The 15,883-nt window shown below is 47.7% G+C and overlaps 1 protein-coding gene and 1 long non-coding RNA gene across 3 annotated transcripts; one reads left to right on the top strand and one right to left on the bottom strand.

Annotated features, from left to right (window-relative positions):
- The first annotated feature begins 10,557 nt into the window (after positions 1-10,557).
- On the top strand, positions 10,558-15,824 carry mogat3b (monoacylglycerol O-acyltransferase 3b). 2 transcript variants are annotated; one of them, XM_084698356.1, is made up of 8 exons: positions 10,558-11,051; positions 11,526-11,613; positions 12,084-12,191; positions 12,434-12,504; positions 12,682-12,886; positions 13,636-13,810; positions 14,244-14,428; positions 14,769-15,824. In XM_084698356.1, the coding sequence occupies exons 2-8, from the start codon at positions 11,535-11,537 to the stop codon at positions 14,921-14,923; spliced, it is 978 nt and encodes a 325-aa protein (XP_084554482.1). In that variant the 5' UTR covers positions 10,558-11,051; positions 11,526-11,534; the 3' UTR covers positions 14,924-15,824. The 2 variants fall into 2 exon arrangements, with proteins under 2 accessions (XP_084554482.1, XP_084554483.1); XM_084698357.1 differs by lacking the exon at positions 10,558-11,051 and having other exon boundaries at positions 11,083-11,613.
- On the bottom strand, positions 11,047-12,256 carry LOC146287710 (uncharacterized). Its single transcript, XR_014755176.1, has 2 exons — positions 12,057-12,256; positions 11,047-11,651 (listed from the first exon to the last, which is right to left on the bottom strand). It is a non-coding gene; the product is annotated as an uncharacterized LOC146287710 (long non-coding RNA).
- Positions 15,825-15,883: the final 59 nt, after the last annotated feature.

The raw sequence follows: 15,883 nt of genomic DNA, 5'->3' as shown, positions 1-15,883 counted from the left end.
CCTCAGTCACCAAGACAGTCAGTCCATCTGATCTCACTTTCAAATCAAGTTCCTCGATTTCACCAGAGTGGAAGTTAGGAAGAGTCTTTAAGACAATCTGCCTGACAGACTGTTGGAGCAACAAACGATAACATGATTATAACGGTCAGCAGAGTACAGGGGACATGAGCTGATGACCCCCTGTCGCCCCCCCCGTCCCCCGTCCCCCTCAGCTCTACGTACGCGCGGAGATACGCGGCAAAGAGAGCCCAGGCCCAGGGAATTATTTATCCCGGGCCTCTACTGCGAAACGCAAAAAACTATTTATATTGTCATTATCCAGTTAGGCCCTTCTGAGTAAGCAGGGCCGGCTGGCTGTGGAGGGTCGGCCCTGGGCGAGGGGCCGGCCTATCTGCAGTGCACTCTCTAATCTGAGCTGTCACATGCAGTGCAGACACACAGCACGCCCAGGAGGAGGCAGCGCTGTTGTCGGGCAGATCTCCCAGAGCTCCAGAGTTCATACATGTTAGTCATTTAGCAAACGCTCTGATCCAAAGCACAAAGTACAAAGACTGCGTGTCGAAAGTAGAGGAAGGTCGAGGATCACAAGTGCCACTGTTCTGAGAGTATCTCAGCAGTCAGGGTCAAATAACGGCCGGACACATCACACACGCACACACACCCTCTGTTCACCACACACACACACACACACACACACACCCTCTGTTTACCATACACATACAGACATCCACACACACACAATCAGTCCACAACACACACATGAAGCTGCATCAACCTCTACAGAAGGCTAACAGCCAATCACGGTTCCCCGGCTCTATGAAACATCAGAATAGTCTCTACAGAACTTATCCCTGCTGTACATCAAGCCGTGCCACCGAGGGGTTCCCGTGGCGACGGATCCATCGCCCCATGATCCAAAGCCTTACCCACAATCCCCAGCGGCCATGTCTGGTGTGTGACTCAGTGCCAATTAGGTTAGGAAGCAATGGGCGGAGCTATGAGTTGACCATGGCGTCTGCTCTGGGATGTGGCAGACACACGGACAGACCCGCAATTGTCGCATTACAGCTGGGAGGAAGTGGGTAACAGCTGACAGGAAGTGTGTAATTACTCTGTCCAATGACTGGTGGGTTCTCTGGAGTTCAGCAGTCTGCACCTCATGTACACACACACCTACACATTCACATACACACTCACACACAAACACACCTACACGCTAATGTACACATACACACACTCATATACACACACACCTACACACACACCTGCACCCTCACAAACACACACACCTTACACACTCACATACACACACACCTTACACACTCACATACACAGATGATGCAACACAGCCACACATTGAAACACATTAATACAGGAGATTTGAAATCAGCTTATCAGGCACTTACTGGGTCAGAGGTCAACGAACTCCACCTCATTAGAGCTGTAGGCAGAGGGGGCGGTGAGTCACAGCTGCATGGACAGAAGTATGGAGCCCATCCATGCACGTGAACACACACACAGTCACACACACATACAGACTTACAAACAGAATCCTTGCAGACATCACCTTACATGCCCCTCCTCTGATAATGGGAAGGGGGGGGGGGGGGGCTAGGGACAGACAGCAGATTCAATCTGGGCCTGGGAGATATGATGAATACAAAACTAATGAAACAGTAATCACCATCAGACTGTTGGTAGGGCTGGCAGGGTGGCAGTGTGTCTGCAGGGCTGGACAGGGAGAGGAGGAGAGGGGAGGTAGAGAGAGAGAGAGGAGAGGGGAGGAAAGGTAGGGAGAGGGGAGGAGAGGGGAGGGGAGGAGAGGGGAGGTAGAGAGAGGGAGAGGAGAGGTAGGGAGAGAGAAGGAGATGGGGAGGGACCATATGAAAAGATGAAGGAAAACGATAAATACATAGAGAGGAGAGAGAGAAAGAGAAGAGAGAGGCTGTGCTGACAAAGAAAATACAACCAAGGAGAAGAATCTACTGATGGAGAGACAGGAAACAGAGAGACAGGAAACAGAGAGACGTGAACACCGGAAGAGAGGACGGGCGAGAGACAGAGAGGATGAAGGGAACCGGGCTTCAGGGATGGGGGAGGATAGAATCATCGCATACCAGACACTGTGTGTGGTCTCCTAGCAACACTGTTGCAGTGTGTGTGTTCTTCCCAAGCTTCTGAATAATCACACACACACACACAGTATATAATACTATATACTGTAGATATATTGACATACACACACACAAACCAAATGTGACCACTGCATGGTCAAATATTTTCCCTACAGCTATAAATATTTATACACGCATGCATAGAATATCCTGTATTTACACACACAGACACAGGATACAAAAAAACTCGCTTCAGCTGGAGATGAATGGACCTATCAGAGCTGTGTGTGGAATCACATGATGTCATATAAGAGTCCCACAGGGAGCTCTGATAGGATGACACCGGGTTCCATAGACACACAAACACCAGTCCCTGGAGTCTTCCATTCAATCATTCATACACCTCAGAGATATCCCCTTCCTATAGAATATAATTCCCTCCACCATGTGAGAAGGTAGTTGGTGGTGCAGGAAGGGACTATTCACAGCAGGGTATAGCTGCTGTTCACGTACGTAAAGCAACCACGGAAGGGGGGAAACGACCTTGCAGCAAACCAAATAAATAACAGAATGTCTGAAATACAAATGTATACATATGTCTGTGGCAGTTCTTAGACCTTTAGTATCATTATGAATATTATTCATGGGGATGGGTTAAGCTCAGTGGTGGAGCGTTTGATTGTAGATTAAGAGGTTGTGGGTTCAAAGCCCCCATCTATGTTCCTTTGGATCAATGTGCTAAATGAACACATTATTTGAAATAGGAACATAGACACTAATTCACTCAATTGCTTGTGACACACTGAAGAGGTATTTACACTCACAGATGAACCTATTAGATGTGATGACCTCAACCAGCTCCTAGAACACCCACACAAAGACACACACACAAAGACACACACACAAAGACACACACACAAAGACACACACACAAAGACACACACACAAAGACACACACACAGCTCTGGTTAAATCTTCCTCAAACTCTACCTTGCTCATTTCCCTTCTCGTTGTACAAACTGAGTAGCCAATGAATCTTTCATGGAGTTGGAACCAAAAATATACTCCAAATCAACCTCCCTCCCTCCCTCCCTCCCTCCCTCCCTCCCTCCCTCCCTCCCTCCCTCCCTCCCTCCCTCCCTCCCTCCCTCCCTCCCTCCCTCCCTCCCTCCCTCCCTCCCTCCCTCCCTCCCTCCCTGCCTCCCTCCCTCCCTCCCTCCCTCCCTCCCTCCTTCCTTCCTTCCTTCCTTCCTTCCTTCCTTCCTTCCCTCCGTCCCTCCCTGCCTCCCTGCCTCCCTCCCTCCCTCCCTCCCTCCCTCCCTCCTTCCTTCCTTCCTTCCTTCCTTCCTTCCTTCCTTCCTTCCTTCCTTCCTTCCTTCCTTCCTTCCTTCCTTCCTTCCTTCCTTCCCTCCCTCCCTCCCTCCCTCCCTCCCTCCCTCCCTCCCTCCCTGCCTCCCTCCCTCCCTCCCTCCCTCCCTCCCTCCCTCCCTCCCTCCCTCCCTCCCTCCCTGCCTCCCTGCCTCCCTGCCTCCCTGCCTCCCTGCCTCCCTCCCTGCCTGCCTCCCTCCCTCCCTCCCTCCCTCCCTCCCTCCCTCCCTCCCTGCCTCCCTCCCTCCCTCCCTCCCTCCCTCCCTCCCTGCCTCCCTGCCTCCCTGCCTCCCTCCCTGGTCCCCTTCACCCTGGATGTACCAGCTTTCTCTGTGCTCCACTGGCACGCAGACCTGAATGGCAGGAGCATGGAGGTGTGTGTGTGTGTGTGTGAATGCAAATGTGTGTGTGTGCCTGTGTGAATGAAAGTGTGTGTATGTGAATACATTTGTATGTGTGTCTGTGTGTGTCATTGCCAATTCTGCAGACTTTATAAATTAATCCAGACAATCAGTGAAAATCATTCCTACCATCTGGATTACACAAGATAACAACAGCATGCAGGCAGCTAATCAGAGAGATAGGGGGGAGGGGGTAGAGAGAGAAAGGAACAGAGAGGGAGAGATTGTGAGAGAGAGAGAGAGAGAGAGAGAGAGAGAGAGAGAGAGACATATACTCAGCATGTATAGTATGTGTAGAATCACTTTCCATGATGCACCCTCCCTCTCTAATCCTCCCCCTGCATCCACCCTACACACTAACACACACTAACACCCTACACACTAACACCCTACACACTAACACCCTACACACTAATACACACTAACACCCTACACACTAACATCTTGCACAGAACAGCGTAGAGCCGACAGCTGCCAATAGAACAGCATGCCATCCTGGCTGGTGACAACTTCCTGTGATGTGTCACTTCCTGTCATGTGACTGCTGTGTTGCTGTGCTCCTCCCTCCCCAGCCTGGTCCTGGTCAGAGGCAGGCTGACCAGATGAGGATGGAGGTCAGAGGCAGGCTGACCAGATGAGGATGGAGGTCAGAGACAAGCTGACGAGATGAGGATGGGGGTCAGAGGCAGGCTGACCAGATGAGGATGGAGGTCAGAGGCAGGCTGACCAGATGAGGATGGAGGTCAGAGGCAGGCTGACCAGATGAGGATGGAGGTCAGAGGCAGGCTGACCAGATGAGGATGGAGGTCAGAGACAGGCTGACCAGATGAGGATGGAGGTCAGAGGCAGGCTGACCAGATGAGGATGGAGGTCAGAGACAGGCTGACCAGATGAGGATGGAGGTCAGAGGCAGGCTGACCAGATGAGGATGGAGGTCAGAGACAGGCTGACCAGATGAGGATGGAGGTCAGAGGCAGGCTGACCAGATGAGGATGGAGGTCAGAGGCAGGCTGACCAGATGAGGATGAAGGTCAGAGGCAGGCTGACCAGATGAGGATGGAGGTCAGAGGCAGCAGGAGGAACACAGCCAACCACAGGAGATCCATTCTAGGGAGACTCAGACCCGGTTAAAGATGTGTGATTTGTAAACTAGACTGATGGCAGTTGTTGGTGTAACTGAAGTAACGTAATGTCTTCGTTTTGCAGGTGCTTTTTCATCAAAGCGAGGTGGATTTGAACCTGCGATCTGCGGAGGGATGATGGTGGGAGGAGAGGGCTGATGCCAAGGTTGAGGTGGAAGAACAGGGATGATGCCAGTACTCTCCTCTCCCTGCTCAACTCCCAGTTGGGTATGATTCATGTTCCATTAAACCACATCTTTGAAACATTCATGTTGCTTATCTGTTTTTGTCCTATCACTGCTCTTCTCCATTTCAACCTACTTTTTTCTTATTTTTTCTCAGCTGTTGCTGAGTAGGAACCAGCCTCTACTCCCTCGCCCGTTCCCTCCCTCCCTCTCTCTGTCTCTCTCTCTCTCCCTTCCTCCCTCCCTTCCTCTCTCTGTCTCTCTCCCTCCCTCCCTCTCTCTGTCTCTCTCCCTCCCTCCCTCCCTCTCTCTGTTTCTCTCTCCCTCCCTCTCTTTGTCTCTCTCTCCCTCCCTCCCTCCCTCTCTCTGTCTCTCCCTCCCTTTCTCTCTCTCTCTCTCTCTCTCTCTCTCCCTCCCTTCCTCTCTCTCTCTCTGACTCTCTCTCTCTCCCTCCCTCCCTCTCTCTGTCTCTCTCTCTCTCCCTCCCTCCCTTCCTCTCTCTCTCCCTCCCTGTCTCTGTCTCTCTCTCTCCCTCCCTTCCTCTCTCCCTCCCTCCCTCTCTCTCTCTCTCTGTCTCCCTCCCTCCCTCCCTCTCCCTCTCTCTCTCTCTCTCCCTCTCTCTCTCTCTCTCTCTCTCTCTCTCTCTTTCCCTCCCTCCCTCCCTCCCTCCCTCCCTCCCTCCCTCTCTCCCTCTCTCTCTCTCTCTCTCTCTCTCTCTCTCTCTCTCTCTCTCTCTCCCTCTCCCCCTCTCCCTCTCTCCCTCTCTCCCTCTCTCCCTCTCTCCCTCTCTCCCTCCCTCCCTCCCTCCCTCCCTCCCTCCCTTCCTCTATCTCTCTCCCTCTCTGTTCCTACGTCCTCAATTAACCCGTTCAACCTAGTTTCTGCAAAATCTGTGCAGTTCAGCGTATAAAAAGCACAACCAATCACAAGAGCTGGACTTGAAGGGGTGGGGGGGGGGGGTTAAGATGTGAAGCAAAACTACAACAGGAAGAGGGGGGCCTACTGAGGAGAGGGCTTTGGGACCACATTTAATCAGGACGGAGTTAGCGGAGGTCCCATGAACCCCCCTCCTCCCAGGACGAGAGCCCTCCCCCCCCTGGACCAGAGGCTGTCTACCAGACAGGACTCATGTAAATGCCAACTCTGGACTGGCTAAATTAAATTTGGGGTTTTGAGGAAATCTGCAGCTAAAGTTTGGTAGTGGATCGGGCAGACAGGACACCAGCACACAGCATTGGAGAGATCAGCTTTACACATGAACATCTTCCATGCCTGTCTCACACTCACCGGTCTCTCCCTCCCTCCATCCCTCTCTCCATCCCTCTCTCTTCTGCTCTCCATCTCTCTTCCTCCTTCTCTCCATCTCCCTCTCCTTCTTTCCATCTCTCTTCCTCTCCTTCTCTCCATCTCTCTTCCTCCTTCTCTCTCTCCTTCTCTCTCTCCTTCTCTCCATCTCTCTCTCCTCTCCATCTCTCTCTCCTTCTCTCTCTTCCTCTCCTTCTGCCTGGGAGAGGCCCTTTCAGTCATTTTTCTGTCTCCTGTCTTGACAACTGTCAGGCTCCTTTGAAAATCCTTCAATCAGCCTCTGGCCTTGTGATCTCTTAGTGTTTCAGTGTTATAACAAGGCTATAGCCCTTTCTGTCTTTTCCTTTGTTCCCTTCCCCGTCGTCCCTGTGTTCACCTCTTCATTCTCACCTTCGGTTCATTTCAATTCCACACAACTGTGTTGATACCTGGCATGATACACTGACTGTGACTGCAGTGGTCCCATTCACACGTACATGACAGGAATGTCGGATTTTCGGATACGAAAGATTTGCATTCAGGGGAACCGAGGTCACATTTCAAAACCTTAAAAAACAAATTCACTATGCAGAAAGACGAACCCTGTAGGAATGTTTCTCCACCGCATAGTCCGTCCGTGCCACGGCAGCGCCAGCCTTCGGGGCTCGGTGCGTGGAACCACCGCTAGGCGCTGCTGCAGACGCGATCACCGCGCGGTGGGGTTGGGCTGGGGGTCATTGGGTGCTTCTGTTCCGAAATATCTCAAACTGCTGCTCGTGTACGCATGCTTACAAATCTCGAACGGTTTTTGTAATAGGCTACACGCATTTAGTCACGCAAGGGTCCACAAAGACACGCGAATTAAGGTTTAAACACACGCGCAGTATCAACATGATTCTTTACAAAAAAAAAATTCAATCCACGTGTGATTGTGTCTTTGCAGATGTTGTGGACACGGGACAAATAGGTAGATATTCATTTGTAGACACTAAGTTACAATTCAATGTATTTAGATAGGCTCACTATTAGACATAACATCTGCCACATCGGTTTCTGTCAGGTGTGTCTGTAGAGGCCTATTATTGTGCCTGTCCCCCCCCCGATATGTCTGAGCTTCTATCGCGCAGTACACACACACCCACGCGCGCACACACAACCAGGGCACGCCACGCCCCCACCTCTGTGGCCAGTCCATCAGCCAAGCCGCTTGACAGATTGCCTTCCGTAGGTGTAACATTTCTGCCCTGTTCTCACAATATGGCACACTGTTTGGGCTGTTACAACCAGTGTAAATAAGCTATGTCATTTAACCGAGAGTGTTCCGGTGAACTAACGATCCCAGACAGACGGACACATCCCGTAAGGCGCGCGACTAAACTGACAATACCATTCGCCTGATGTCGCGCACATATCGACAAATATCTACGCCCAAATATCCCCTTTTCATGAACAACACAGAACCTAAACGTTCTTTACGGTCAACGTGCTTGCGTCAAAGGCAGTTTTTTACCATATGCTACATGTTTAGCGTACTGTCACACGGCGATTGATTCAAGAAAATGCCGAGCGGCTCCATCAGCCAGTCAGCTGATGCCCTTGTTTTTCTGTGAAATATTTACGAGCTCAAGTCACGACTGAACTTCACGATACTGAGATGCCTTGCTCGCCGTGTATTCATTTAAAGCCATGTTGCAAAAGAGGATTTGACTGTTTCTGTAGAAAATGGCAGCTATCGCACAGACTACAAATACACTGTGGCCTCTACTCCTGCCTGCCGCCGGAAAATTGCCAAAACCCTACACGTATTGAAAAATAACACCTTATTGTAGGCCTTCTGTCCACAGTCCTACTGCGTTACATATCCAATAGGGTTATATTAGGCTACAGCATCAAACCCGCTACTGCTTACCAGAAGGTTATATCGCCTATGATGGGTTTACCCAATATGTTACGCAAAATCAAGAGAGACATGAGATTTCATCGCGAATGACGTGTTATCAGGGTAAAACAAATGCATTACCTTATAGATATACTGAGATAGCGTCTCTCTTGGCGCCGGGTAAAGCTAAATCCAAATCACCATAGTCTGCTCCATCAGACAACAACAAAACCATGCCGGGTTGTTGATGACACAGCTGTCTTCGTGGACGATGGGTGGATGCGAACACCTTCCCCAGATGTGTCAAGTAACATCGACAGAGGATTCCAATAGATATAGACTAATCGGAGAAAATCGTCAAGCCATATTTACAAGGAATCCGTTTCCATTTCTCACCGATTTAACGGGCACTGCCGTTAGGAGGGCTGATTGAAATGTCCATGACAGCCTACGGTTCATCGGCAGACGAGGCAACAAAATGTTGGGTTACCCTCCAAAAACAACGACAAACCTTATTCACAAACAATATAATGGCACGCTCCTCTCACGCAACAAAACATGGACGGCATCAAAGTACACAAAGATGAAAAAAAAAACAATCCATCTATTAAAAAAAAAAACACTGGGCAGATGTCGGTTCAAGCAGTGCGCTAGAAAGTCTATTTGCATTCTTATTAATATTCATATAGTAGTTCTTCCTAGGAAGCTATTGGCTGTTAATATAGCAGAAGCAACCGCGTGCTTGATGCGCGTCTCGCTCGAGCGATGCGCTGGATCTTGCTGTTTTCGACGGTCGTCGTATATTGCCTCCCATCTCATTGGTTCAGTTTAAGTGCCCTTAACCCCTTTTTCTACATTTGTCTGACTTTTATCACTACACAAACATGCTCCGCTGGAATGTTCAGCTCCAATTTCTGCAGTCTCTGCGGTCTCGTGCAAGACACATGTAGGCCTGCGCAGCGTTGGAAAACACCTTTACGATGGAGTCAAAAAATAAGATAAACCACAACACATAGATGACTAAGATGATATACGTCTGTCAGAGCTGGGATGCACTGCTCGACTGTTTCTGTCTGTATGTGGATAAATTGAAAAAAAAAAGTTTGTTTTTTTAGGCTACAAAGTTCATTACTGTCTGAGGACGTCTGAACACTCATCACAACTGAGTCTTTCCCAGCGTTACTGCCCCCCCCCCCCCTCCTCTGAACCGGTTTCTTGTGCGCTCTGCGCTTCAATTTTGTGCGTCAATTGATGGCAATGGCAATATTTTTTACAAAGCATAGAGCCACATTTAAACTCCGTCCTCTCTGTGTATAAATAAAAAGTCACAAAAAATCATAACATTTAATACAAGAAGTTCACAGGCTCGTTGAGCACTACTCACGAGCCTCTCAATCCCCTGGTTCTGCCCCCCGGTCTACCAAGCGCGGTTGGCTCGTACGGCCCACGCCGTTCTCACCTATTCTTTTCTATAGTCACGGGCTCCTTTTTAAGGCCTAGTCAACAAGCCTAACCAGACGTGAGATGGGTCATCTCAACCGCAAGCCAACACGCAGCTGAAGGCCTAACCTCTGAGATGATAGCTAGCCTGCTCTTTTCAAAGAAGAGTGCTCAGCATAGCCTGGTAGTGGTGCTAACCTAACTGATTGTAACTGATTTAACTTCTTGTACTCGCTTTGAATTATATTATTGTTGCTTGTTTTTTCTACATGGTAGCCTACACTCTTGCACTTTTGAGGGTTCATGTTGTTTAATTGTAACTTGTTTAACTAGATGCTCTTGTGTTTTTTCCTATTGGCACTTATTTGCTTTTCACAATGTATGCTTCATGTTTAGGCTGTCCACGATGTTTTTGGGGCTATCTCGTTGTTTATGATAATTGACCTATGCACTTTTGTAAGCTCTCTCTTGGAAGTCGCTTTGGATAAAAGCGTCTGCTAAATGAATACATGTAAATGTAATGTAAACCTGACATAACGAGCCATGCCGAGACAGCACAGTTCATCTGTTTTGTTTGCAACGTGAAGCAACTGGACCAACTGCCAACTCGACATGGTTAAAATCAAAAGTTTATAACGCCTGAAAACGTTGATGGTGTAGCCATTGTTAGTTATTATGTTTGTAAAGGGCACGGGACAGATCTGTCCAGCCGGTTTGAGACTTGACAGCTGCTGTAATTTCTGTCCAATGAGACACTTCTTCCGTCTACACCGGGTCCCCGGCTCCTCCCCCGACCCCGGGTGTCGGAAGTCATGAAGAAATCACACCGTACCAGCCGGCAGCCGGCCACGCTCGACCAAAACGGAGATTTCAGGGGAGACTCTTAAATATTTACAAACGACACCTTTACACCTATTTAGAAATAGGTTTAAACTCAACCCAGCGCATATAGGACCGCCGCCTCATGTTTCCTCACAGTGGGGTTATCTGAGAACGTACCGAAACTAAAGGCAATCGGTCATATATTCGAGTCTAATATAACTAAATTAGTTTAATATTGACCTTTGTCATGTTTATCTTCGAAATTGATTGCTCGTTAGTGTGCCATAGTGTTGGGGGCGTGGAGGTGATCGTTATCTGTAGCCCTACTTGAACTGATCAAAGTGCGTCCAGTCATCCAGCTGGAATCGCGTTGCTATCGCCATAGCTGCGCCACTCCATGCTCGAGTCACTCTGTACGATCTGACAGCTACACAAAGGTAAAAACATTTTATTTTAATGTCACAGAGCAGAATGTCTTATTCAAGGTATTTCGCCAAGTATCCTAGTTTTAAAAGTGTCTTGTAGGTGAGTGCTACCTTTCATGAGCTCAAATCATGAGTGAAAACAGTGCAGCAACAATTGCGAGATAAGATCGTAATTATTGATGAGTGAGGATACCGGTTATTATGAAGCACCCGGTCAAAGAAGTTAGGGTGCGTTATCCAGTTCAACAGGACAATGAAGCATGTTAAAACTATGTAGCCTACAAGTGCTGTGACAGCTTAGGCCACCAAGTCACATTCCACAAATCGGCACGATTCCTGTTGATTAGTTATCCCGAGTTCGGCAGTTATCTCAACTATCAAGTCAGAATCAGATATCAATGTCGTGCGTGTAGCGTTATCAGCTCTGTGTATTAGAGTGACGGGCGGGGTGTGTCTTGGGCAGAGGCTAACAGTGTTCCTCTCTAGGTTGCTACCATGAAGCAGAAGACGAGATGGCAGGACTTTCTAGAGAGCGTCAGTGTGTACCAGTGGGTAGTGTCTTTCCTCTTCCTAGGTGAATCAGCCGCATCTTTAGACTCCACACACTGGACCCTGTAACGACACACACACACACACACACACACACACACACACACACACACACACAAACATGTTTAGATTTGTGTTATTATTACACGTTTATGTTCTACATTGTACATCTCTGAACTCTTTACTATTACTGTGCAAAAGCCCTATGGTCATCCGTGGGTTGTGTATTAATAACACTGGCCTATGCTATTAGGACCACACTGTAACCTGAAGCAACACATGCTGTGTGTAATACATGTTGTGCAATAATCGCAAAGACACATCCACACTGATATCAGCTGTTAATGTTTAGACATGCATTCTTGAACATGCCATCAGGACAATAACAGTAGACTACTTGACAACCATAATTTAATTAAATACATTTTACGCAGATAATAACCTATGTATAATAAATAAGTGTCTCACCTCCTTCTTGTTTTCCTTCTATCGCAGGCTTGTCTTGTATTATTTTGATGGTGTACCTCATGTTTACCTCTCTGTGGCCTGTGGCTGTTCTCAACTTGATCTGGCTGGTGTTCGACTGGAACACTCCGGAGAGAGGTCTTTTCACACCACCTCTTTGCCTCGTCACTCTCCACTTAAACCAGACATTTAGAAACACGATGTGCATTCATGTTTGGATTTGACGGAGGACAATGAACACTCTAGACTGTTCCGCCAAACGCAATCTTTTTTTATAGACTAAATCAAATCTGCTGAAAATGAATATTCACTACTTTTTATAGAATGAAGTATGTTAGGTACATTCCTTATATCTGAAATATATTTGCTTTGCCCTGTAGGGGGCAGAAGAAAGATGTGTGTGCGACAGTGGAAAGTGTGGACTCACTTCAAGAACTACTTCCCAGTAAAGGTAGAGTGATGATCTGAGCTGTGATCTTAAAGGAGAACAGCACCTGGTCCGCCCAGGGCTATAACTATTTGTGATGTCGCTTTGGTTAAAAGTCTCAAATGAAAGAATAAAATGTCAATGTCGCATTCTGTCCTACCCCCTCCAATTCTGACCCCGCCCACCCGCCCACCCCCACAGCTGGTGAAGACGGCCGACCTGAAACCTAACAGGAACTACGTGGTGGGCTGTCACCCTCACGGCATCATGTCTTGTGGGGGCTTCGTGTGTTTCAGCACTGAGAGCTGTGGCTTCCGGGAGCTGTTCCCCGGGATCCGCTCCACCCTCGTCGTCCTGGCCGGCCTCTTCAGGATACCGCTCTTGAGGGAGTACCTTATGACTGCAGGTAGTAATTCTAGCGCTACAGAATCAGTAAATCAAATCCACTTTTTTTTTTGTATAGCCCCCTTTTTTTTTAACTTTTTTTTTTTTACAAGCAATGTCACAGAGGGCTTCACATACGCCCATAGAACTGCCCCTCAACCAACCTAAACCCTCAAGGAAGACAAGAAAAAACTCCCAGAAAAACTAACCAGAGAAATAAATTGAAGAAACCTTGGGATGAGCAATTCAGTGAGGGATCCTATCCTCCAGAGACAGTGGAAGTAGAACTGTTAATACTAGGACTACAGTATCAGTAGAGGTAGAACTGTTAATACTAGGACTACAGTATCAGTAGAGGTAGAACTGTTAATACTAGGACTACAGTATCAGTAGAGGTAGAACTGTTAATACTAGGACTACAGTATCAGTAGAGGTAGAACTGTTAATACTAGGACTACAGTATCAGTAGAGGTAGAACTGTTAATACTAGGACTACAGTATCAGTAGAGGTAGAACTGTTAATACTAGGACTACAGTATCAGTAGAGGAAGAACTGTTAATACTAGGACTACAGTATCAGTAGAGGAAGAACTGTTAATACTAGGACTACAGTATCAGTAGAGGAAGAACTGTTAATACGAGGACTACAGTATCAGTAGAGGTAGAACTGTTAATACTAGGACTACAGTATCAGTACCTCATGACTGCAAGTACAACTGTACTACAGTCTCTACAGCCAGTCATGACTGGACGCCCGTCTCCTCTACACAGGTATCCTTCCAGTGAGCAAGCCCAGCCTTGAGTACCTGCTGTCTAAGAAGGGGACAGGAAACGCAGTGGTGATCATCATAGGGGGTGCTGCTGAGTCCCTGTCTGCCATCCCAGGGGTCAACACTGTCGTCATGCGGCGGAGGAAGGGCTTCGTCAGGGTGGCGCTGGAGTTTGGGTGAGAGTGATAAGTATATGTATTTTATATAAACTGCCATATATAGAAGATTTTATAGCAGGGAGTCAGGTGGCTGAGCGGTTAGGGAATTGGGCTATTAATCAAAAGGTTGCCGGTTCGATTCCAGGCCGTGCAAAATGACGTTGTGTCCTTGGGCAAGGCACTTCACCCTACTTGCTTCGGGGGGGAATGTCCCTGTACTCACTGTAAGTCGCTCTGGATAAGAGCGTCTACTAAATGTACATAGCATAACTGTATATATACAGTATGAGAACACATGATGAAAAGTCTGCAGGTTCAGATCCTTCCCTGTACGTCATTTCTGACAAGTCTTCTAATGATTAGCGTACTGTAAATCAACTGGTAGACTGACCACGTAGACCGTGTCGACCCGTACAAACGATGCTGAGCCCTGTGGTGTGTCCGGCCTCAGGGCCGACCTGGTTCCAGTTTACTCGTTTGGAGAGAACGAGTTGTTCCGGCAGGTGGAGTTTGAGGACGGCAGCGTCAGGCGGAAGTTGCAGGACCTCTTCAAGAGGATTATGGGCTTCGCTCCCTGCCTGTTCCTGGGAGAGCGCTGGGTCGTCCTTCCTTATCGCTTCCCCGTCACCACAGTCGGTAGGTCGCCTCGACGACACACTCGCTGGACTAACTTGTTTTTCGCTCCAGCTATACCCGCTCTAACTACACTGTAGCTCCCTCTAACTAAGCCTTAAGGCAGGGGTGTTCAACCCTGGTCCTCGAGGGCCGCTGTCCTGCATGTTTTAGATGTTTCCCTGATCCAGCTCACATGATTCAATTAAATGGGGTGTTATAACAACCATTCATTCGAATCAGGTGAGCTGGATTAGGGAAACCAGGATTTGACACCCCTGCTTTAACGGGTTATAACTACGCCTTAACTCCCTCCTAATGAATCCTTACCCCTGTAACTAACACACTCTCTGCTGCCCCCTAGTGGGAGCTCCCATCTCCGTGCCAAAGCGTCCAAAACCTACAGAGAAGGAGGTGGACCACTATCACGGCCTCTACATGGAGGCTCTGACCAAGCTGTTCCACAAACACAAGGCCAGCTGCGGCCTCTCAGACAGCCACGAGCTGAGGCTAATCTAGGCCTCCATTAGGCCTCCAACCAGACCTCCAGACCTCCGCACCTCCAGACCTCTGCACCTCCAAGACCACCAGACCTTTGCATGGCTGACATTTGTTGTTCACAAAACAGTGCAAACTTAACAAATCCTCCATCGTAGGAGTCAGACTGATCCGTTAAAGACACTAGATCTCCCAAATGTTTCTCATCATAAAGGAGATCACGGATGAAGCCCTTAACACTCTACTAGTTTAAAGACAACATGAGTTATACCTTAAATATGGGAAGACCTATGTGGATGGTAGACCTATTCTTAATATCACGTTCTACCATTGACTAAATGTGTCATTTGCATAGTTCGGATGCAAATGCAAGACTTGATGAATTTATCATCTTTAAAAAGCACTACATAATTCTGATGTAAAATCTGGGGCGTATTACTAAATGTATTTTAAATGTCAGGAGAGCATGGATTTAAGATTGCAGAAATGAGCTAGATCAGCTGGGGACAACTGCAGATAGTTTTTCTATTCCCTCTGTCTGCCTGTTGCCATGTTGTGGTAAAACACATGACTCCTATTACAAGTCATAATTTATGTATCTTCTTGTCGTTAATACTTCCAAGTTCACAAGACTTCATCACAAAACACACAGTAACATCAATCCTATTGACACTATCTGTATATATAGTCTTACTAAGTCTGAAAAAAAAGTTTACAGCCATGTTTAAAATGATTAAAACGTTTAGGAAAAAGTGCAGATTTTTACACAAGACTATTTCAGTGGTCATTGGGTCTAAATATTTGGTAAATTTCATGTAGGTATTATATTAATACCACAAACATCTCTGTACAGGGAAAATTAAACATCTACACCCAGTTCACAAATGTTGTTACCTTCATAGAAATACACTATTCAAATGCATCAACGGTGTCTGTATTTTCTATTTTTGTTTCCACATTGTAAAGTTATCAGTTTAATGC

The sequence above is a fragment of the Hypomesus nipponensis genome, chromosome 5 (assembly GCF_054491055.1).
Source record: "Hypomesus nipponensis isolate SF chromosome 5, ASM5449105v1, whole genome shotgun sequence".
Taxonomy (NCBI): domain Eukaryota; kingdom Metazoa; phylum Chordata; class Actinopteri; order Osmeriformes; family Osmeridae; genus Hypomesus; species Hypomesus nipponensis.
The sequence above is the reverse complement of the archived record's forward strand: the minus strand, read 5'-3'. Positions and strand labels throughout refer to the sequence as shown.

Bases quoted from the DNA above. Each gene is read 5' to 3' on its own strand.
- mogat3b (XM_084698356.1), top strand. From the start codon at position 11,535: ATGAAGCAGAAGACGAGATGGCAGGACTTTCTAGAGAGCGTCAGTGTG. The intron at 11,614-12,083 runs GTGAATCAGCCG...CTTCTATCGCAG, and splicing joins AGTGTCTTTCCTCTTCCTAG to GCTTGTCTTGTATTATTTTG. The intron at 12,887-13,635 runs GTAGTAATTCTA...TCCTCTACACAG, and splicing joins GGAGTACCTTATGACTGCAG to GTATCCTTCCAGTGAGCAAG.